This window comes from Topomyia yanbarensis, chromosome 1 (genome assembly GCF_030247195.1).
Source record: "Topomyia yanbarensis strain Yona2022 chromosome 1, ASM3024719v1, whole genome shotgun sequence".
Classification (NCBI taxonomy): domain Eukaryota; kingdom Metazoa; phylum Arthropoda; class Insecta; order Diptera; family Culicidae; genus Topomyia; species Topomyia yanbarensis.
Window position 1 is genome coordinate 199,867,567 of NC_080670.1, and position 23,320 is coordinate 199,890,886.

A 23,320-nucleotide genomic window follows, 5' to 3' on the forward strand; every position below is an offset into this window, starting at 1 on the left:
ACCCCCTATAAACTGAAACGGTTGGTACGGTTGTCCTCGTTTCTTCCTCATTCGAGTTTCAAAACGATTCGTTGGTTGAGTTATTCATTAAATGAATAATTCAATTGCCGTATAATATTGAAACATCTTCAAACCCAACTCTGCACAGTAGGCCTGGCCGTTTTAATATTTGCGACATATTATAATATGCTTCAAATATTAATGTTGACAAGAAAGACACTAACGAATAACTTCAGTGTTTTCCAGGATGCTTTTCAATACTGGCTGTGTAAAAGTTAGAATAGAATAGAATATTGAAGAAGCTTTTGACATGACTTTAAATTAAATTTTGAAAGTAGCCCACAGGCCTGGAATACATGCAAAACGTAGCAACCGACATTTGTACTCATTGTTAAGACAGACAGAGATTAGAGAACGGAGTGTCTGCGGGTCTCCTCAGGGATAGAGAGATAAGAATTATAATAACCCACATTGGTTAACCCTTGAGTCAATCCCTAGTCCTACTAGGAGTGTCTGCTCTAAAATTAAATCAAATCGGACAAGTCCAACTGCCGGATAAAAGTGCTAGACATTGGGATGGGATTTGCGACAATTTACTTGGAGTAAACCCACTAGCTTTCATTTTCACTGCTACGTGGCCCTTCATGCCTCAGAAAAAATATAGCTATCAAAAATAAGGATAATTTTATTGCCTATAATTTTGTCGAATGCAGCTAATCAATCCAACTTTGTTAGTGCGACGGCGAGTATCCCTCGTCGACAGAAATCACCGATCTTGGATGGTGAAATTTATCTCGATTATCGAAGTAAACGAGCAAGATCGATTTGGAAAAGAAAGAATAATTGAAAAAAAAACACACATGTGATCAGAACACTGTTATTTTTTCCAGCAAAACCTAAACGTACTTAAATCTTGCTTAATCCTAGTTCTGTTTAATTTGAGAGTAAAATTTATACGAATTGGTAAATATAAACTGAAAAATTTCTTCAATGTACACGGTAAAAAGCCGTTCATAAATTCATGAAAACAAGATCACGATTTCGTGAACTGATGGATTTACGAAAACCGTGAGCAAGTTTCTGTAATTATAAATAATAAATCTCGTATTCATGACACTATTTGTGTTTTCACAAAAAACTAGTTCGCGTTACATTCGAATGTTTGGTAGAGTTACTGTGGTTGATACCCGAACATATTTAGTTTTTGTTTTGATCCTTGTTCACAATTTGGGAATACACAGCCGGCAGTTAAACGATGTTCATGAATGCAGGAGATTCGCGATTTTTGTGATTACTCATCAAGTTACCGTGATATTTTATTCGTGAATTTAGTATCCGATTTTTCTGTCAGAGTAGCGTGATTTGTGTTTATGATTGCAGGATCTTAGTTACGATTTTCGTAATTTCTATTTCGTGATGTTTCAGTCATGAATAGAGTGATTCATACTCATAATTTCAGAATCTTCGTCACGATTTTTGCGCGAGTAATGTGATTTACAATCATGATTTCAGGATCTTTGTCACGATTTTTATATTTTCTGTTCACGTTATCCTGATATTTTAGTCACGAGTAGAGTGATTATGTTTATCAATTCAGGATATTAGTCACAATTTTAGATATTTCAATCACGAGTAATGTGCTTTATATTCAGGATTTCAGGAATCTAGTCACGATTCTCGTAATTTTTATCACGTTATCTTGATATTTTTGTCACGAGTAGAGTGATTTATGTTCATGATTTCAGGATCTTAGTCACGGTTTTTGAGGTTTTTGCCACGAATAACATGATATATGTTCTGGATTTTAGGATCTTAGTCACGATTTTATCATGATATTTTATTCTAGAGCTTACTTTCGAATTTGACACGTTGAGTGATGTGACTGAAGTTCATGACATCAGCAGTTTTATATGATATTAGTTTATCTTCGTCTTATCGTGATTTGTTATTTTTTGGTTATTATCGGAATTTGTACTCGGAGTATCGCAACAATATAAACAAAAACTTAAATGTTTGACTAATAAGCGGGATCTTGTTCTATGAACTATAACACGAACACGATTTGTTGCTCTATAATGTATTGTTGGTGCTCAGCGCTGTTTTCTCTTTCTGTCGAGACATCACACTGAACCTTATCAAATGAATAACGATGTTCATAGATGTACTATTGGAACAAAAATGATTCTACCAATAATACTCTACATTTCGTGAAATAGTTTCCGTGAAAATTTCATGACCATGTTGCATGAAATTGAAAATGATTAGGAATGTCTTCTAAATATCACAAGCACGCAAGATAGATCCTAGGTCAAGTACTAGAGATCATTAACTAATTCACGAATCCATGAATAATATTACACGATTTTGTGAACTATTTTACGTGTATGAATGGTCAGACGTAACTGAGGTACTAGGAATCATGAACCAGTTCGCGAATAAATGAATAATATTTGATGATTTCGCGAAATAGTTCACGAGCACAAATGGTAAGTCGTGACTTTCAGTTCATGAATACATGAATAATATTCTATGATTTCGTGAACTTTTTCACGATTACGAATGGTAAATCGTGGCTATTATAATCGAAATCATGAACCAGTTCACGAATACATGAATTATATTGCATGGTTTCGTGAAATATTGTAAGATCACGGATGGTAAATCGGGATTATTGTACTAGGAATTATGAATTAGTTCACGAATACATACACGAATACGAGCTATTTTTGGAGCACGGATATAGGCTCGTTACTAATATATTAAGAATCATGAAATAGTTCACGAGGATTGTATGGATTCATGAATACAATTCTGAGTTATGTGAAATAGTTCACGAGAAAATGTCCAGACGTTTGATTTTGTGAAGCAATGTTCCTAAATCTATGAATAACGTCATAGGTCAACCTTTGGTTATATGAATAATGTTCTTAAAGTTGTTTACTAGTTCACATACAGAAAGTTATTTGGAAATTACATAGTGGAAAACATGACTTAAGTTTACAAACGCGGGTGTTACTAAAGCGAAATTGAACATAATTATAGCCATGATTTTTGTTCACGGTCCTGTTTTTTAGTGTAAAAATATGGTTGTTCCAGAATTCATGGCATTTTATTCACGATTTTGGGAACAAGTTTTTCCGTGTAACGATATTAAAAAGATTAACATTGAATAATAAATTATAGCTAAAGCGTTCACATAAATTCAACCGCGAATGGAAACTCGCAGCAGCAACGGTTAGTGTTGTTTGAATCTGATTTGCATGGACCCTAACAACGTATTTTGGTGTCTCAGTATTCTATTCTCACAAACTCTACTGACGCAGAATCACGGAAGCTTGTCGTTGCCTGATTTTTTATGTAACCCAAGGGAACATCCATAAATGACGTAGCATATTTTGAGAGATTTTTAACACCCTCCTCCACCATCGTAGCATTTCGTCACAAAACTCTAAATACCCCCCTGGTAATTACGTAGCTTGACGGTAACCCTCCCCCCACCTTGTCACCATAAAAAATTAAACAAAACGATGTTAGTTAGATGAAACGGGTAAGGTTGTCGTGACACCAGGTCAACTCCTATTCCCCTTTAAAAAAGCTACGTAGCATGACATGACCCCCTACCCCCTGTCATCACACATCATCACAAAATACAAAGCTCCCCCCTCCCCCATATAATGCTACGTCATTAATGGACGGTACCTTAATGTGCTTGATTTCACCGATGATAACCGCGAAGGGCTTGCATTGGAGCTACGACAAGATTCAGACAGTTGTACGAGTATAGGAAGAAACGGATTAAACCAGAGTCGGAGCTGACCAGTGTACTCCATGGAAAGATTGTCGACTTATGATAAAATTCTTACAATTCGAACAGTTTCCTAGTAATTTTCCGTTCCATAAATATTGCTTTGTGTAAAACGCAATTCAAAACTTCGTCGAGGGTAGTAAACTCAGTGACTCACTACAGCGAACTTCACAAGAGTAAATCGGGTAGTATGATAAGCGTTACAGGTTGTAAACCAAAAGACCTATTATTAATATCGATACCTTTATTTGCTGCATATTACCGATTCTTTCTAAGCATACATTTGTGGAACATGGCAATGCAATAATAAATATAGTAATTAATATGCTACAAATTTGAAGACACAATCATCCGTTTCACAATACATACATCAGACCAGCTCACGAATATTACAACGTCGTATGAAATCGATGGATCGACTGTCCTGTACGAAGAACGCATTGAATAAGTCCAAAAGAAAAAAATGGGTAAACACCAATCTTTCTCCAAAAAGCGAAGGTTTTTGGTGAAACCACTCTTTGTACGTGAAGGGCACAAATCCTAACTTAATAAAGTCATGGGTGCATTTTTTTCCTTAGAGAGGAATATAGCAGAATATAGTGCTTTCGCATTGACTTGCTAAGCTAGAACCAGTTTCGACTTCGCGGTGTCTCATCGGCTTAACAGAACTTCTAGTCTAACAGGACATCATGTTTGACCAGTGGTTTGATTGGGAACATAGATAATGATTCCGTTTAGGGATTTAGCGTCCAGTCGGCTCTAATTCGTTTCTGCAATAAGTTGGTGTCGATTTCTGATGAGACTAAGTCGAACGCACCCATGACCTAATTAAACCAAGCAAGCATTTCCTTTTCCATCATATAAAGCGCTGATCAACATTCAATCGCTCAAAGAACGCCAAGGTTATTTTGTGTTTTACTTATTCAACATTATTTCGCAACGTGTACAATCCGCTACATTTATCTCGCAAATAAAATGTAATGTACTTAGTCGACACATAAGAACTCGTACATTGTAAACAGATTTTACGCCGGTCGTACTTGACATATGGGAGACACTGAATTGGCAACCTTTTTAGATTCCCAGAAGCAATTGTATAGCAATTAAAACTGCTATTTCCATTTGTGTACTATGTAGAAACACGTTTGTTAAAGTAACGCTAAAGAAAAAAACAACAGCACTATAATCCCGATCAAAATGAAATAACTAAGTTATAACAAAATACATTTTTTGTAAAAGTTCCTAACCTTCACCAGTAGAAATAGATTAAGGGGGTAGGCGTAGCGTAGTTGGTAAATCGATTGCCTTGTACGCAGCGCACCTGGGTTCGAGCCCCAACCCCGCGCATAGAGTTAGAAATTTTCTTAAGAGATTTTTCTAACCCGAAGAGGCGAATGACCTTAAAGTTAAAACCTCTATAATCGAAATAAAAAAAAGGAATAGATTAATTGAATGTAAGAAAAGGGGCGACTACCCTTAAGGTTAAAACCTGTTTGATCGGAACAACAAAAAACTTATTGTACGTAGAATAAAAATAGACACTTACGCAACTTTCTCAACCCAAAGCCGTTTTCAGCGGTGTCTGTCTTGGTTAAAAATAGGTCCACATCCAAGGCGGCATCATCGCACATAAAATTTTGTTTTCGCAACGAGTAACGCATTTGTCCAGCGTCGCCGGGTTGTAGGTGTAAATAGAGGGACGGGTTCGCCTGCTTCAAAGGGAACAAAATCCGAGAAATGACACCATTTCGATTTACTTCATTCCGCTTAATTCTGGTCGGATTCGAAGCCATAGCAAATTGAAGCGGCGAGGCAAAGGCGTCTTATGAAGATAACTATCCTTCATACACACGGAAAAAAATTTGCAGCTAAATTAGGGAAGAATAAGGTTCAAGGTTTGAAACAATCATATTTTTACGTTAATTAAACAGGATTGTTTCGAGAGTGTTCCACCTCCCAGTTAAGCTCAGCCGGAAATGAACCGGAATTCTGGCTGGTTCCTACTATTCTAACTAGAATCGGTTGTGTCACTGGAGCCGGAATACGAACTGGAACCAGCCAGAATTCCAGTTCATTTCCGGCTGAACTTTACTGGGCTGGAGCTATAAAGCTAGATTCTCCCTGTGAAAATCACTCAAACGATTCAGTGGTAGAATAAAGATTCTGATAGCAATATCATCAATTCGTATCTAGGGCGGGTATAGCGTAACTGGTAAGACGATTGTCTTGTACGCAGCTCACCTGGGTTCGATTCCCAACCCCGCACATAGGGTTAGAGATTTTTCCAAAAGAAATTTCTCTAACCTGAAAAGAGGCGAATGACCCTAAGGTTATAACCTCTATAATCAAAAAATAAAAAAAATGTTCATGTTGTTTATAAACAACGTTTTTAAACAGCTATAACTTTTGATTTAATTAATATTTGCTCACAACAATAGTTAAAACTAATAAATGTGACCATTACCTTTCATTTGAGCACTAACAGTTACAAGCATTTTCTAGAACTGAAATTATTGCAATTAGGTTTTACACCAACCGACATAACCCTACAAAATGAGCCGGATGAACTTTGTTTGACAATTCTCGGTGGTTTGTTTACATTGGGAATTACGTGAGCTCGAATGTAACAGATGAGCACCCGTTGCACTCGAACTCATGCAACTGACAAAGTAAACAAACCACCGAGTTTTGTCAAACGTGAACTTCATTCATCATGAGTTCATGCGTGTCATCATCTTGTAGAACTCAATTAGTCTGATTCGATTCTGATGAATCAGTGCCGCCAAGTTTACGTTTCCGACTAAAAATGAAATTTTTCAATATGTTCGTTATTTTGCAATATTATTGAACTTATCAATTTAGACCGTTTTTGACTACGTTTTTCAGACAATTGGTCTATTGTAAATGTTATAGAAGAATTGTATTGATCATTGAAAGATATCTAACACTGTGAGGGAATCACCTATGTTTATGAAAACAAAGTTTTCCGGGTTTCTTGAACTCACCGTTTCCAAGAAAAAATAGTTTTGGAACCCTACATGCACTAGAAAAACGATGGGCATAAAAGAATTGAATAGCTCAACCACTCCGATCTATATGCCCGGACACGCGCTTACCCGTAACAATTAGTTTGAACAGGAATCAACGATACATCAGTGTCAGGTGGATTGGGCTCACTGGCTTTTTTGTCTCACCCAACGCTGCACACATATAAGAGCATCAGCTCAACCCGGATCACGGTTAAGAATGTGATCAGAACAGCAGTTCTGATCGATTAAAGCCATCTGCATATGTTGAATATTTCAAATTTCGATTATAATTTTTTGTACGTCAGTTTCCCGACCCAACCACTGACAGGTACGGATGAATTATCGCCGGTAAGGAATAACCAACGGTAATTATAATTACCCCTTCTAAAAGGCAAATGTTGTTTGTTCATCAAACACCAGGTGGCCACTAGCAAAAAATTCAAACGACGGACATGTCAAATTTTGATTTTTTTTCTCATCGGTTCACTATACCACGTTCCTTCGTTTCGCCAAATACTCATTGCCTAATGAATATTCACCCGAAAGTCAAATTTAACGCGGTGCACCGCGGCAGCAGCTCGGAACAAACAATCATAATTAGTATGATCCGTTCGTGGTGGTTTCTTCCTTCGGGTAGATGCTCAATTTACCGGTTCCGTCTGTTTCCGTTTATTCTATGCGAAAACAACTAAAGATCGGTCTGATTTTTTTTCTTCTCTGACTCCGCTTACCAACCTGTAATTATGCTCATGTTTTCCAGTTTATCGCAAGATCGGAAACCCGAAAGCGAAAGCCATTCATCACCGCGAAGAAGGTGCTCACGTTGGCCAAACAATCGAACGGCGAATTTGCGTTCTGAATGGGGGACACCTTTCGATTTTTTGTTCTGATGCATTGCGGGAACCGAAACAACAGCTTGACAAAGTCATAATTTTCTCATAATATATATTTGTTTTTTTTCTCATCAACGCTAACGCTGGTTGATCTTGTTTTTTGGCAGGTTCTCGATCATCAACCTGACGAAACCGGACAGCCTGTACAAGGAGGGCATGCGACCGCTGATGTATTCCTCGCTGGACGCCGAGTACAACCATGTCGGTTGGCAGCGGTGCGGCGAAAATATTGCCTACTTCCGGAACGATAGTGATGGGTAGGTTCTGTTTGGTCGGTTGGAACTCTAAAACTGGCAACAATTTTTATCTCGAATTACAGCTTCAACAACCACACCAGCTACCATCACCGGCCGGTCGAGGACGATGAAGACGACTACATCGGTAACAGTTCGTTCACGTTGTCGTTCAACATCGAGTTCAAGTACGATGGTGATACGGTGTACTTTGCGCACAGTTATCCGTACACTTACTCCGATCTGCAGGACTACCTGATGAGCATCCAGCGGAATCCGGTCAAGTCGAAGTTCTGTAAGTTGCGGTTGCTGTGCCGGTCGTTGGCCGGGAATAACGTGTACTACCTGACGGTGACGGCACCGTCCACGCACGAAGATGACAATCAGAAGGTAGGTGGTGGTTTTGTTTTTATGTTGATTTGACGTCTTTCAGCTACTCCGAATAAAATGATGATTCTAATTTTAATGGGCTAGGTTTAAAAATTACATGTTCAAAAACGAGATTTTCTGTGTTGAATAGCACTAAAGACCGTTTTTGTTGTTTTCAACGAAAACAACATGACGTAAAATATTCGTAATCGGTTAAGGCACTTTAGTGCGTAGATTTCATCTATCAACTTGCTATCATGGAGCACTATCAGGCACGGATAGAACAGACATTTTTAATACCCTACACCGGACTCTAGACACGTGCAAAAATGGCTTCCCCTGGAAAAAAAATCCCCAAGCTGAAATGGATTTTGGAATAAAAATGTTTCCACAGCCGAAAATGGATCCGGGCACCTTAATCGGATTATTTGAGATTTTTTTCCAGGCCAAAAACAATTTATAAATCTTTTAAAGATTTAAAAAGCTCTGATCGAACGATGACGACGATCGGCCAAATAAATTAGAATGGTGGTAACAAGTGTCGAGCAGGCAAATGATATTGTTTGCTACTGGCCTTTTACGGATGGATACCACGTGTGCGTACCCGAACGCAAAGTTGAGATTGACGGCGTAGTCACCAATTGAACAGTGAGGATCTGCGGAAGCACAGGGAAGATACTCGACTGTAATCGATTACATTCGTTATCAATCGATGAATACTAGGTTAACCTAAACTCTTATCGGGTGACTTTCGCCAAGTCTGTTTTTTCCAACTACGTTCTTTGACAAGGTTCGTTTACCTGTTCGCCTTTCTGTGATGCGGGTCATTTGCTGCACTACAATTGGGCCACATAGATACTCAATGCAGCTGTAATCATGTGGTTCATAATAATAAGGGCATAAGAGTAATCAAAGAGAAGGAACATTTAATTTCTGTCGCAATCCACCTTATAAATACCAGAAGGACTATGAAAAAGCGGCTCTAGGAAGTATTTTGGTGTAAACCCGAAACAAATAGTTCCTGATCTCGGAGTTCCTACTAATAGGAGATAAGAAGTTCCCACTTCTCAGCAATTGCTGGTTCATTAAAAAAACAAGCATTCCTGTGTTTCAGCCTGAGAAACAACCCTGAATTTAACTAATAATTGGAAGACCGAATTTTTACAGTTTTCAAAATTTCTGATCTGCTTAAAAGTCTTCTTATAATCTTTCGCCCTACAGTAAAAACGTTTCTGATGCAACTGGCTGCAATTTGTAGCGATCGTATTTTTCGAGGGATAGTGAATGGAACAAGGTAACGGATTCGATCACTATTCTACAATGGGATTGTATAAGTATCACCAAGAAAATCGATCCTTTTAAAAAATTTAATGCACAATAGTGCGCATTTGCAGTATTTTGGAGATCAAAAAGCTAGTCTTTCAATCAAAGCGAAATCCCCCCGACACCAGGTATTGAAGTTGTCGCTTGTTAATTCTAAAACTTTATAATGCTTGCACCTACATTTCCTTGGTTGGACACTGACGTCTTTTTAGGTTACGACCATTTTGAACGCGGATGAAATAACACGGATTCCAGGACCGGTGGATGCAATCAATGTTTCATTTATCCTCACACGAAATATTGATCGGAAGTGCTACACGTCCGCGATCTCCACCAAGATCAAGACCACACAAGAGCTTCCTCCGAGGAAAAAGAACGCGTTTCTGGCCGGCTCGATTCTCCACACCACGACATAAGCTCGGACTAAACTCGTATCAGATGAAAAATCCCACCGATGGGATAAAGAGTGCTCAGATTTGTACGCGGAAATCACAATGGAGAGCTTGTTGACAGTAAAAAAAACGTGTTTGTTGGGCCCGGTTCGTCGACGAGTTATCGAGGGAAACATCGATTAGAATTTATAAGGGCTTTTCTCGAGGTATGCGCAACCGAAACAAAACCGAAAGTATCAACGAAAGCGTGGAATATTTCAACTGTGGAATATTAGATTTCGCTAAGAAAATCTGCCCTTGCTTCGTGGGCATCGTGTCCCAATTATTTTCAATGGTGGAGCTCTCACTTGCTCTCTTGTGAAGCAACAATCATACGCTGGAGTTAAGTAGAATCCAGCTCAGCATGTGAAATTTCATGTTTCTATGATTGCGCCAATTGAATTGATTCAACAAACTCCACGAGGTTAAGATTGTGGGCTATTACAAAAAAACAGTCCATGATCACAACTCGTATCGGCCGACTGTTGTTCCGTTCTGCATCTGGAAGTTGTTTGAGAAAATGATCCTGGTACGCCTAAACAATTAGGTCATTGAACCATCTTTTTCGATTCAGCTGACGTTAAAGATACGCAATCCGACTTTTTTTTCGCTTTTTGGTACGTAAGATAATTTTTTTTAAAACTTATTTAATAGGGCCACAACTTCCGTTCTTATGTGGGTACCTATGCATGCGCTTAGTTTGGTTTATACCCGCTAGGAATGACCGAACAGAGTCAGTATTACAAGTACCGGAGAAAGCTGATCTTTTGATAACATTTCGGTTTCGGATATGTAATGTATCATACACCGAGATATTTAAACGTTAAAACCTGAGTGATAGTTTGACCCATTAGTTGAAGTTGTTGCTGCATTAATTCGCGCTTTCTATAAAATACGACTAACCCACACACCTAGAAAAAGTCGTGTAAATTTACGTCTCCTGACCCTGACATATACGAGCATCAAAAATGACTTAGTTTTACGTTTGGTTCTAATTTTACATGACGTTGATTTTTGTAAATCGTGTAATTTTACTCAACATGTGGCGTATGTTTTCAATGACAGTAAGTGTAATTTTGTGTCATTGCGCATGTAAAGTATATGTTTCTTGTAAAATTAAACGGAACACGGTAATGTTTCGTCATTTCGAGAATTACAGGTTGTTAAATTGTGTCATGTTTGCAATTACGTCAATGATAAAATTCATAATTTTTTGGTGTGCAGTGTTTTCTGACGGCGCCGGTGGTTGAGTGGTAAGCGTGACCGCCACTCACTTCAGTTGTTCTGGGTTCAATTCCAGCCGAGGTCGTTGAGATTTTTCTGAGGTGAAAAAATATGTGGCCACGTCTTCCTTCGGAAGGGAAGTAAAGCCGATGGTCTGTGGTCCATGAGTTGATGGATCGATATCTAGTCCAGATAGTGGGGGCACCTCTCTGGCGTCGGTAAAGAAGAAGTAGAGTCCAACTCTATACTTACTAACAAATATCCTCCTCCCGTGATACTTGTGGAGTGAGCAGTAGTATATACGGCCTCTAGCAAAAGCAAGTGTCGGACTAACCATTCCCTTTCCTTCCGTGATCTACGTTCGGGCCTGTGTGTTCCCTGTGCAACTTCAGCTAGTCCAGATCGATAACGGAGTGGCAGCCATGGGTGGTCGCACAAGCTCAAACTCAATACGACTAACCCAGTGTTTTCCGTCGACCGTACCTAGGTGATGAGCCCAAGGGACGTAATTGTCTAAGGCACCTTACAACGGTCCTTGTAGATCGACAGCTGTGGGTGTAGCAGAGACAAAATAATCACCAATGCAAACTCACAGGTGCTTTTTAGACAACTATCGAGGCGAACCAAGGACCACATGCACTCAAGCCGAGACGATTTTGTCATGCAAGCTTGTATACAATTATCACCCCAGAACCTTTCTTTCGAACAACTTCCGGGTAGAGGAAAGCATTTCAATCGGTCGATACGAATTGTGATCGGAGAATGGTTTTCCAGGTTTCGGTATGAAGGTGAACATCACTTGCCTTCAATAGTGAGGGACAATGTTACGCTCGAGGAACTTGTTGAATAAATTGAACGTTGCCTTCTCCTAAAGTAAGGTAAATTCTTCTATAAGTTAAATTTGATTCTGTCCAACAGTGTTGCATGATACGGGTGCAAGTGAGAGCTCCATCATCGAACACGGTGATTCGTTCGCAATATCTTGAAAAGACGCGGCTCGACTTATGTACCAGTACACGGTCCGGACAGACCTTTGCGAAATCGAATATTCAGTAATTTTAATATTCCACATTTTTGTTAGCGCTGTTACTTTAGATCTCAGCGATGTTTCTCTCGTTAATACTTAGGCGATCCGGTGCCAATAACTGCATGGAATTGCTTCCATAAAGCTTTTCATTTTCGTTTCTAACGTCGCGTGGCGTAAATCTTCAAGCGACGTCCAAAAAGTCCTTATCATATAATCGATCAAAATCATACTGAATTTGCGCGCGTAGTTGAAAAAAAGTTTTCATGCTAAAGGCTCAAACTTTTTTTTAAGACTATTTTAGATACACAAAAAAAATTTCGTTAGAAAATATTCGTTCATTTGGGATACAATACATTATACAATACATTCAATGGGAGTATTCTACTAGGGATCAGTTGTCGTTCCTATTAATATTTCAAGATTTTGTGAACATATCACGAGCACAAATATTGAATCGTGATTAATATATTTGGAATCATGAATTAGTTCACGATGATTGAAAAAAATCATGAATAATATTCTAATTTTCGTTAAACAGTTCACGAGAACGTTTTGATTTTGTGAACTAGTCCACAACCAGAAAACAAGATCATATTCAAGTAATAAATCATGAATCAGTTTGCATCGTATTGTCCGACTCTTAACAATCTCTAAGAATAAAAGCACGAGTCATAAAGTTGTGAACTAGCGCACGTACAGCAAATCGATCTGGTAATGGCGGAAATCGTGACTGAAGTTCATGAAACAAAAACAAATATCTTCACTAATGAAAGCGTAATGCAGGTGTTGCTGAAGGGCAATTGAACATAATTATAAATCACATGATCTATGTTCATGGTTCTGTTTTTGTAACGTAAAAACGTGATTATTCCAAAATTCGGGAGCACGTCGTTTGGCATAAGTTCATTTGGCATAACAGTAGGTGACACATACATTCGTTTGGCATAATGGTCGTTTGGCATAATGGTAATTTGGCATAATGGCCGTTTGGCATAATTTAAAAAATGTATTGAATTTTCTGTTACTAGGCGTTGGCTCCGCTCCGTCGGACTTAAATTAGTTGATAGATTATTCCAGGCAAACGATTGGATCACAGGTTTGCTTGCGAGGGGCCGCCGACGCACCATCGGAAACCGGCGGATCCCACTTCGGATCTTTGGTCCCGGTTATGCGACGAAACCGAGGGTTGTTTTGTATATAGGTTCAAATAACTGCTCATATTTGAAAGAAGAAGTAAACCTTATGTTCGGGCAAACGAGTAAATCAACACTTTGCTAGCAAACTTATTCAACATGCAGATTCAAAGAGCAGCTCATGTTTGAAAGAAGGAGTCAACCCTTAAGTTTGGGTAAAACGGGCAAAAGAGTGTATCGCAGGTTACTTACGAGGGCCATTTGGTATACAAATTTAAAGAACTGCTCGTGACTCAAAGAAGGAATCAACCCTAGTGTTTCTGGCAAATATACACGTATATATATTTGCCAGAAACAAGGATTGATTCCTTCTTTAAGACATGAGCAATTATTTGAATTTGTATTCCAAATAGCGCTCGCATATAAACTGGTGTTCGACTCGTTTGCTCAAACTTAGAGGTTGATTCCTTCTTTCAGACATGAGCAGTTCTTTGAATTTATATACCAAATAGCCCTTGGCAATATCGCATAACCGAGACCAAGGGGGCGAGGTGGTCATCGACCCGCCGTCGGAAGCGGCGACCCCTCACAAGCAAACCTATGACCCACTCCACAGTGGAAGAAATCCGACCAAAAAGGCAAGTAGAAAGAATTATACCCTTCAAGTTGCGCAAAACTCTAGCGATCAAGAAGCATTCAAATTTGTTCACCGCACGCACTTGTAACCGGAGATATGAGGCTTTGAAGATCCGGAACATTGCCGGTTTTCATCAAATCTGAGACCTGATTCAGAATCCGCTGAAAAAGTACAAAGAATTAAACCCTTAAAGTTGCGAAAAACTCCAGCGATCAACATGCAATCAAATTGAAGGAACTAATCGCAAAAAATTAAATTATTATATAACAATATTAATTCATATGAACTTATTTCTAATCAATTGGACAGAAAAACAAAAGAATTGTAATATGGTCGTAAAAATATAAAAAAAATTACTCTAAATCAAACTCTGATTCAGCATCCAATTCTTCGCCAAACATATATGACCACTCGTTAAGGCTACATTGAATTTCATTGACGGATTTCATGTAACCCCAAATGACCTCCTCGAACTCGGAATCTCGTTTTGGTTTTTTAGATTTTTGAACTATATTTGCCGCTGAATGTTTGCTTCAGGAGATACCTATCCAGATTAGATATTTTTAGATCAATAAAGCAATTATCTTGTCATTGTAAATTAATATTTCGTGATCCATATAGCCGATTCATCTTGTGCCTACACACTTAAAAAAATGAAAATTACATGCTACGTATTTTGCTGTCTAATAATAGAATTTTACATGTTTTTACATGTGAAATAAAATATTGTGTCTCTTTTGATGACGAACACGGTTGAATGGAGATGGAGAATTGTGAAAAAAGCGAATTTTGTTTCGGAGGCATTTCGTGCAGATAAACATGAATATAATATTTGCGTTTTGATCGCTGAAGTTTTTCAAAATTTCGATGTGTAGTTTTTAGTATTTTTGCTGCGGCTTCTGATTGGGCGCCTGATTTGAATTTATCAACCGGTAATGTTCCGGATCTTCAAAGCCCCATATCTCCGTCCACAGCTGCGTGCGATGGACAAGCTTGATTGCATCTTATTTCCTAAAAAATTCCGCAACTTTTGGTGTATATATTATCATACTTTTTCAGCGGCTTCCAATTAATTGCCTTTTTGATCGAATTTCTTCCACTGTGCACTCGTTTGCTCGGGTTACTCAAACATAAGGGCTGTCAACTAGTTTAAGTCCGACGAAGTAGAGCGACGTCGGGCGGCATCATACTTAAAGCGATGTGGCGTAGCCACATAAGGTGTCAACGTGAAATATAACAGAGATTTCAATGTATATTTCAAATTATGCCAAACGTCCATTATGCCAAATGAACATTATGCCAAACGAAAGCATGTGTCACCTGCTGTTATGCAAAATGAACATTATGCCAAACGAACGTATGCCAAACGACGTGCTCCCCCCAAATCCGTGCACTTTCTAATAACTTTAAGGCGAGTTTTGCATATCAAGTTCTGTTCTTGCGAGTTTTATTTCCGATCGCTCATACGACGCTCATACGATATTGCATACAATTTTCTTCGTACCAATGATTTCATTATGGTTGGTTTATGAAGATTCTATCTGGTGTTCAGTAACTTCTGGTAATGCTACTTGTAAGATTAAATATATTTTTTCTCTTCTAAATAGAAACTTCAGAAAATGTCTATTTCGAGAAAAGATAACGGATAACATCGAATGGTACCAGATTCAAGTGTCGATGAGACTACAGTATAATGGGCCCTATTCTCACAGTCACGTCACCCAGTGACTAGAACAACATTGTCTTCTAGTCACTAAGTGACGTGACTGTGAGAATAGGGCCCAATATGTCGGCTATTCCGGACAGTGCCGGGGAAGTTGGGTAACCGCTGCAAAGGGTGCGAAGATACTTTCCAAGGTTCGAGCTCTTTTATTATCACCATTTAAAACAAAAATTTAGAGACTTCTCTTTACAAATCTTTCGTACCACACGTTGTATATGTCAGTACTTTTCTAGCTGGCATTCAGGATATAGATACAATGTTCGAATCTCAAATGTGATGACGACTACACTGCCCATAACCGCAGGTCAGTCCCATGTTCTATGGAATTTCCTCTCTACATGGGACTGACTTATGGGATTATAGGCAGTACAGTCCACAACACTTTTCAAGGTCTGTATCATGAAAATCCCAAGGTTGCGAATGTGCGAAGTTTTCACTATTCAAAGAGAAGGCGGCAAAGTGGACAGAATAAATCAGAACCAGTTTCACCAATTATACGCTTTCCTGGGAGGCCTTCATGATTCGAGATGTCAGCTCTCGAAGAAACGTGTTTTACAGGCATTGTTCGACTTATCATGTATGCAAGTAAAAACTGCAGTTTGCAGCTAAAGTCCACATAGCATCAATTGGGTAATGTTATAAACCACTGTGGTACGGCATTGGAGCATTTACTCTGCACGCGCTTACGCGATTATTTTCTCACACAGTTTTGATGAGTCGTGCTTAAATATTGACGAATCCTAATGTCTGACTCGATACATTCCTTTGTTGCAGGTGGTTGTAACAATGTCTTGGTCAGGTGGGAAGTCTTGCTGATTAGTTTCGGCAATTAAGGGAAATTGCATTCAATTTTCGATATCGTCAACCATCTTCCCAAGTTGGAAATTTTCTTTATGGACCCTGGTTGATTGCGAAATATTCGAAACTTATCTGGTTACGGACTTTTCAAGGATAATCCGCAGCCTGTAAATTCAACCAGTTAAATTTTGTATTGTTTACTGGTTTTGCCATGTGTCAAAATATCAATTATTTTTTAGATAAATCGATCAGCTCACACCTCTGCAGGGATATGAGATGCAATAGAATTCTTGGGTCTTCTGTTGGTTCGTGTGTACAGGGGACACAAGATTAGATACCATTTCAGTTTTCACCTTCGTCCCGTTCTGTATAGCTTTAATGAGAGTAGTTCGGCCTGCAATCAGCCATATCCAATACTAGGAAGTGAAGCTTTTGTTTGGTTTCATCACACGTGGAACAACATGATCGTGTATAGGAATTTGCAGCTTTTCCGATTGTTTGAGGGATTTTTCAACTTTACATACCTGAAAATAAAAGAAAATAGAATCCCATTAAAACATGCTTTAAAAAATCATTTGAATTTGATACATAAAGCGAATAAAGAAGCAGTGATTACAATAAATAATAGTCCGTTCGACTTAAAAACAATCCCTTTGGTCTGTTGTAAATAAGCTCCCACGTCCCTCCCTTGGTGCAAATTACGCGACCAGTTTCAAACATATTACCACCGTGCCGTTCCATTGATTTAAGCGTATCGTTGCGATGGACGTTTACGAGGGCCCATTAGAAAGAAGAACATATAATTAGTGAGAGGATGATAAATTCATCCCCCGATCCAGCTGTTTCCGCGGCATCATCACCGCGACCATCAGAGATGTATTTTTCACCCCATCTTTCATTTTGTACGAGCGACAAAAACAAGTCACTATCGCCGAGTCCAGTGTTCCATCGTCACCATACGAAAGACATTAAAAACAGCTGTCTGCCAAGAATAAAATATCTGTTCCGTACTCCGTTTGTTGTGGCCTTGCTGATCTTAGGAAATCGTTTGATATAATCGCCCTTACACCACAACAGGCAACTGCCGCTGCCAAAACGGAACCACCGCGTCTGTCGTCCTTGATCACGTTCGCGGGTAACGTAATCGACACCGTTTATACTATTTTAGTGCAGTACTGAGCAGCACCGAACGAGACAAACCAGACGCTGATTATAGCCCACTTTCTGTGTGACTGTCTCCTGAAATAGTTCGATATTCTCGGATCGCCAAAAATGTGACCTATGCGACTACTGCTGCCGGTGTAATCAATGGCGGGTCGACCGGGTAGTTCTCGTGCCAACTGGTCACCGACCTGCAGCACAGCACCCCCCTTCGGTGACGGCAGACCGGATGTGATTGATCTTGTGATTCAATGATGAACATGGGGCATGATGACGGCATCAAAGCGAAAAGTGATAGTTCAGCGAGATTGTTTGGAAGGTGTTTGGCCTTCCCTCAGTTTTTTGTACTGCGTGGGAATAAAAAATTTTTCTAACATATCCGGCGGTAACTTTGATCCTAAGCCTTTCTGAAGTTTTTGAGAGCTTGAAATAGTTTTATCGATACATTCGATGTATATAATAGAAGAATTTTCTTCTTCAATTAATGACTCAACTGGTTGCTCTATACCTATTCAAGAGATGTTTTTCTATTTTCAGAAAAAGAAAGCGGTAATCATCACCGCACGTGTTCATCCTGGCGAGAGTCCTTCCTCGTGGATGATGAAGGGTCTCATGGACTTTATCACCGGTGATTCATACGTGGTAAGTACTCGTGACATTCACATTCATTCACAATTTACAAGCAGGCAGTACACTTTTTTATAACTCTCTTCTCTTCCAACTCGGCCTTCGGCAGGCGAAGAAACTTCGCCACAAGTTTATCTTTAAGCTAGTGCCTATGCTCAATCCGGACGGGGTGATCGTGGGGAACACCCGTAGCTCCCTGACCGGGCGTGATCTCAATCGACAGTACCGGACCGTGATCCGGGAGACGTATCCGTCGATCTGGAACACGAAAGCAATGATTAGAAGGTTAGACCTGATTTATAAAGTTAGTTATAAGTTATACCTCTCGTGACGACTCTGTTTCTCTTTCCGGCAGACTGATGGAGGACTGTGGCGTGGCGATGTACTGTGACATGCACGCTCACTCCCGCAAGCACAATGTGTTCATTTATGGCTGCGAAAATCTGAAACGGCATCCGGACCGGCGATTGCTAGAGCAGGTTTTTCCCCTGATGCTGCACAAAAATGTGGCCGATAAGGTTTGTGTTTGATAAACTCCGAATCCGCTTCCTGATTTGAGCAGTTAAAAGTAACCGTTTCTTTGGCGATAGTTTTCCTTCGAAAATTGCAAGTTTAAGGTGCAGAAAAACAAGGAAGGAACTGGCCGAATCGTTGTCTGGGTACTGGGCGTAACCAACAGCTACACCCTGGAGGCTTCCTTCGGTGGAAGTACGATGGGTGGTCGGGCCGGGACGCACTTCTCTACGGCGGTAAGTTTGGATCTGTTTCAGGAAATGACACTTGTTTTAGTAGCATGTTAGTCAAGGTGGAAACCTTTTTCTTTCTCCCTATCAGGACTACGAACATATCGGCCGGGCGTACTGCGAAACGCTGATGGACTACTACGATGATAATCCGATCAAAGTAAATTTTCATGTGAAACGGTTGCGAAAGTTGCGGAAGAGAGAGAAAAAACTGCGTAAAGCTAATCGCAAGGCCCAACAGCAGCCCTGGTGGTGGCTGAACGAAAGCTAGCCAGAGTTTAGGCGGACACGCAAGGGCTTCATCTGTGGCTAATTTGCTTGTAATAATTCCCCCATACCAATATCCCTTGTTTAGAGTAATCAAAATTTTTGATTGAAAAAATTTGAATTTGATTGTCCACGTGGTGGGGACGAAGATTATCCCATGGGGTAGAATCATAAGCCGAGATAGATTCATAGTTGCTGTACGTTTTTGCTGGCGATTTATTTGTTATTCTAACAATTGTTGATTGGAAAACTACATTACACTTCCAACATATATTGCACAACAACTAGAGGACACCCAGCAATTTGGGATGTAAATGGATTTAGCGGGCTATATCAGGTTTAAGTGGGCCACGATCATTTGATTTTCATAATTTGCGAAGAAAATAACAATCCACTGTGTCAGAGTATAAGTACGAGCAAAACTCGACAGTCCTCGGCACGGAACTCCTGCTTTCTGTCACCTCCTATGACACGGCCTCTGAGCAGGTTCGTCTGCCCACATCGAAATTTGATAAACGAAACCCAGTAAACCAAACTACCACCAATCGAAAGTCTCAGTAAGCCCCCAGCCGACAAAAAACCGGCAAAAAATGCCGATCAACGGCGAAACAATTCGGTGTGTAGAGCGAACGTTCCGCTGCGTAATGCAACATACCGGGGAGTTCGCCCGACTCTTCCTATTCCCAGGCTCCGTTCGCCATTGAGAATATTTTAAACCCACTCAACAATTTTAACCATATCACGGGTCGCATGATACTATGGAATTGGAGTTCCCTGTTGTTCCCCCTGTTCCCACTCTGGTTCCCGCTGTTTTGTCGTCCGTCGCGTCCGCGAGAACATCAGGACAATCGTTGGCCAGGGGTGATCCTTGTGATCCACCAAGTGTCACTTGGACTAGTGGTACAATGCTATCGCCCTGTGAATCCTGGTCTCACTCACTTCTGTTCCAGGTTCACCGATAATTCTTACTTCCACCACCGCTAACTTCACAACTGGTCATTTCAGTTGTCCAGATGCCGTCATACTACGCCATCTTTCGAAATTACCACCTTCTCGCTTTTTCCTCGTATCCATGTTCTTCTACTGCTTTCAGCGATGTTTCTGAAGGTTTCAGTTACGTTCTACGTTTTATGAGCACAGAATTCGTTTCCAAAAAGGAAGTTATTAGGGGTGAGTGCCTCGTAATCAGCACTCTTGCGGCATGTAGGTGAGCAGTCGCGCATTGACGGAACCTTCGACTTCCGTTAGTACCATCACCAAATCTCGACGTTTATTGTATGGCCGTCGTTTGTAGCCACCACACCTTAGTGACGAGTTCGGCGCCATACGATTTCACTTTTCGAACTTTCCCTCAAGTATTTCTTCGTTCCAATTTCAGAATTTGGTTTAGCATTCGTTCGTGTATCAGGTACGGCGTGAGAAGCTCCAAGGTCATAAAACTCATTGCGTAGCGCAGACCCATCCGTTTCTTTGGTCGGTGATATACGGAGCAAAATCTTCGCCCAGATTCACAGGAAAAAAATAAACACTTCTTCAACCGGATACTACATCATTTCCAAAACTCATTCCAAGAGTTCTTCGTTGTTGTCGACCGAATGAAAGTGACTTCTGATTCCAAGTTTTCGCAGAACCTCGGGGCTGCTGCTCACCCATTTTCTCATGGTGAAACCGGCATACTTGTGAAGCTTTTATTTGCGATGTTCGAGTGATCGTCTCCAAACGAGACCCCGACAACCTTCAGAATGAATCTTTGGCGAACCATTTCATCCAGTTCCTTATCGACTTTACCCTCACTCTGGTGATGATTTATGGATTCTATACCTTTTGATCCATAAACAGTTCAATCCAGAACACTGCCTACTACGATAGAATCGTCAGGTTGACAACTTTTCAGGGGGGAAAATAACTCCAAATTTTACAATTCAATTAAGACCTTCGCTTCTACGACCATGCATTTTTTGCAAGATCTACTCTGTATTTGTACGTTTAAATCATTGTTGACCTTTTGCTGCGATCTGAATAATGACCCGTCTCGAGTTTCTTTCACTTTGCACGAGGCTACTGATTCACACCTGGATTCTTTTTCATCTTGGGAATGCATGTTAAAAATCAGCATTAAACCTTGTGTATTCAACACTCGTTCATTTTAAAGTTGGTTTTGCTACTCGCTGAGTATGAGTTACAAGCCCGCTCCCGATGCTGACACTGACACACGTTTACGCCTCAATTTCCAAAGAAAAACTGTACTCTAAACAGGCGAAACTGGTTTCTTTTTAATAGGAAGAACCTTTACCGAACGATGTGAAGCTATTCCAGAAATGTGAAGCTATCTCATCTACATCCACATCACATAGAGTTTCAATCGAGCTCTGACAAATAAACGACGATCATTGTGAAGTTAATTTTTTGTTAATCGCCATCGGAGTTTTAAAACAATCGGCTGAGACATCAATTCGAATGTTTGGAGGTTACTCAGTAACACAAATCACAGACCAGTCTTCCGCCGTCAAGAATACCAAATCCAGGATGCGGTCTAAGTTGTTTAACAGCGTATTATATTGCTTCATATTCATTGGCATACCAAGAAACACGGGGTTGATTGTAATCGCCTCAAAAAATCTTCTTAAAAGCGTGAATATGGATCTCCATTGGTAGTCAATCGTCTTACTTCAGGTCGGATACATGTTTCATCAGAAAGAGAACACCGGACATTCTTTGGCGCTACAGCGTGTGTTAATGTATTTTAGATGGTTTGTGGAGAAGGCATACCGCAAATATTTCCCAGTTACGAACCTACAATCTTGTGCACTAGAAATAATTCGCATTTGACATCTTGTAGCCTTCGATAAGCTTGAATTCAGCCCTTTTCTGACTAAGCTTCTGATGTATCCGCAGCTATCACCGGGAAAATAATCGTCCCAATTCTTCCAGGTACGCTTTCATCAGCAAATTCTAATTTTAGAAACTCCGCCCATCCAACAGGTTAACTGATCCGGATAGACCGATCTCCTGACTCACATTCTTTCAAAGCCATTTTCGCGGGGTTTCTTTTCCGATTTGAAGGTGTTCTCCTACCTTCACTGTGTTTCTGTATTTATCCAGCCGCAAATGTTCTCTCGAAACCGATGTCCTCTTTTGCGTGATATTCTGTACTCAGTATCGGATGGTTCCCGGCGGCAATTCTCTCTTGTTTCGACGGGAAGATCCCAGCGAGATTCCTCCAGAAACCGATATTTCGTCTTTTTCTCTTCCCAACAATCCACGCAGCGCGAAATGTAATAAAGCGATGCTACACGTTTTCTATTCTCTCAACGCCGTTATTACAGTTTGACCTCTATAATTCCGAGCAATATTCCAGGATTGCCCGCGGGAGTAGTGGCGTATATTGAATATGGGTACCTGGTAATTCTCGAGTTTTCGGACCCGCGACTGCTCCTGGTCGTCCATAAACTTAATGTACCCCTCTCAAAGTAACTCATCTCCCAAAAATCGTCTCTCAACCCTCGGGAAAACCGCAATGCAGGTGTGTTGGAATCCCCTAATGTTGGTAACATATTTTTTTCGAACTGACTCAACAGACTTTTGCCTAAATCGTAGAATGCGATCTTTCAAAACCGCTCCAACTGTACATTGTAAACTATGACAGTAAATTGAGCCACGCTGTTCTTCACAACAAATTTATATTTTTCCCAAGGTACACAACTACAAATCTGTCGACTCTGAATCACTAACACTATCTATTTTTTTGGCTCCAGAATTTTTCTCAATATTTTCTGTTTCCTATCCATATACGAACTGATGCAGCAACACGTTATACGCTTTTTACTCTACACAGATCAAACTCGAGCTCTCGACACAGCTTAATCAGAAAATTTCAGGCGAATTAATGTCTAGTTT

General features: G+C 40.0%; 2 protein-coding genes across 5 annotated transcripts in view; one reads left to right on the forward strand and one right to left on the reverse strand.

Annotated features, from left to right (window-relative positions):
• Nucleotides 1-23,320, reverse strand: part of LOC131687533 (glutamine-dependent NAD(+) synthetase) — a 123,456-nt gene that overhangs the window by 95,370 nt on the left and 4,766 nt on the right. The gene's annotated exons all lie outside the window — the stretch shown is intronic.
• The window catches only part of LOC131687507 (cytosolic carboxypeptidase 2), an 81,570-nt gene that overhangs the window by 53,735 nt on the left and 4,515 nt on the right, over nucleotides 1-23,320 (forward strand). For all 3 annotated transcript variants that reach the window (XM_058971604.1, XM_058971600.1, XM_058971611.1), the window contains exons 5-11: nucleotides 7,835-7,984; nucleotides 8,047-8,350; nucleotides 18,324-18,428; nucleotides 18,523-18,698; nucleotides 18,769-18,931; nucleotides 19,004-19,162; nucleotides 19,248-19,316. In XM_058971604.1, the coding sequence (XP_058827587.1) occupies nucleotides 7,835-7,984; nucleotides 8,047-8,350; nucleotides 18,324-18,428; nucleotides 18,523-18,698; nucleotides 18,769-18,931; nucleotides 19,004-19,162; nucleotides 19,248-19,316 (1,126 nt within the window). The remainder of the gene's footprint in view (nucleotides 1-7,834; nucleotides 7,985-8,046; nucleotides 8,351-18,323; nucleotides 18,429-18,522; nucleotides 18,699-18,768; nucleotides 18,932-19,003; nucleotides 19,163-19,247; nucleotides 19,317-23,320) is intronic.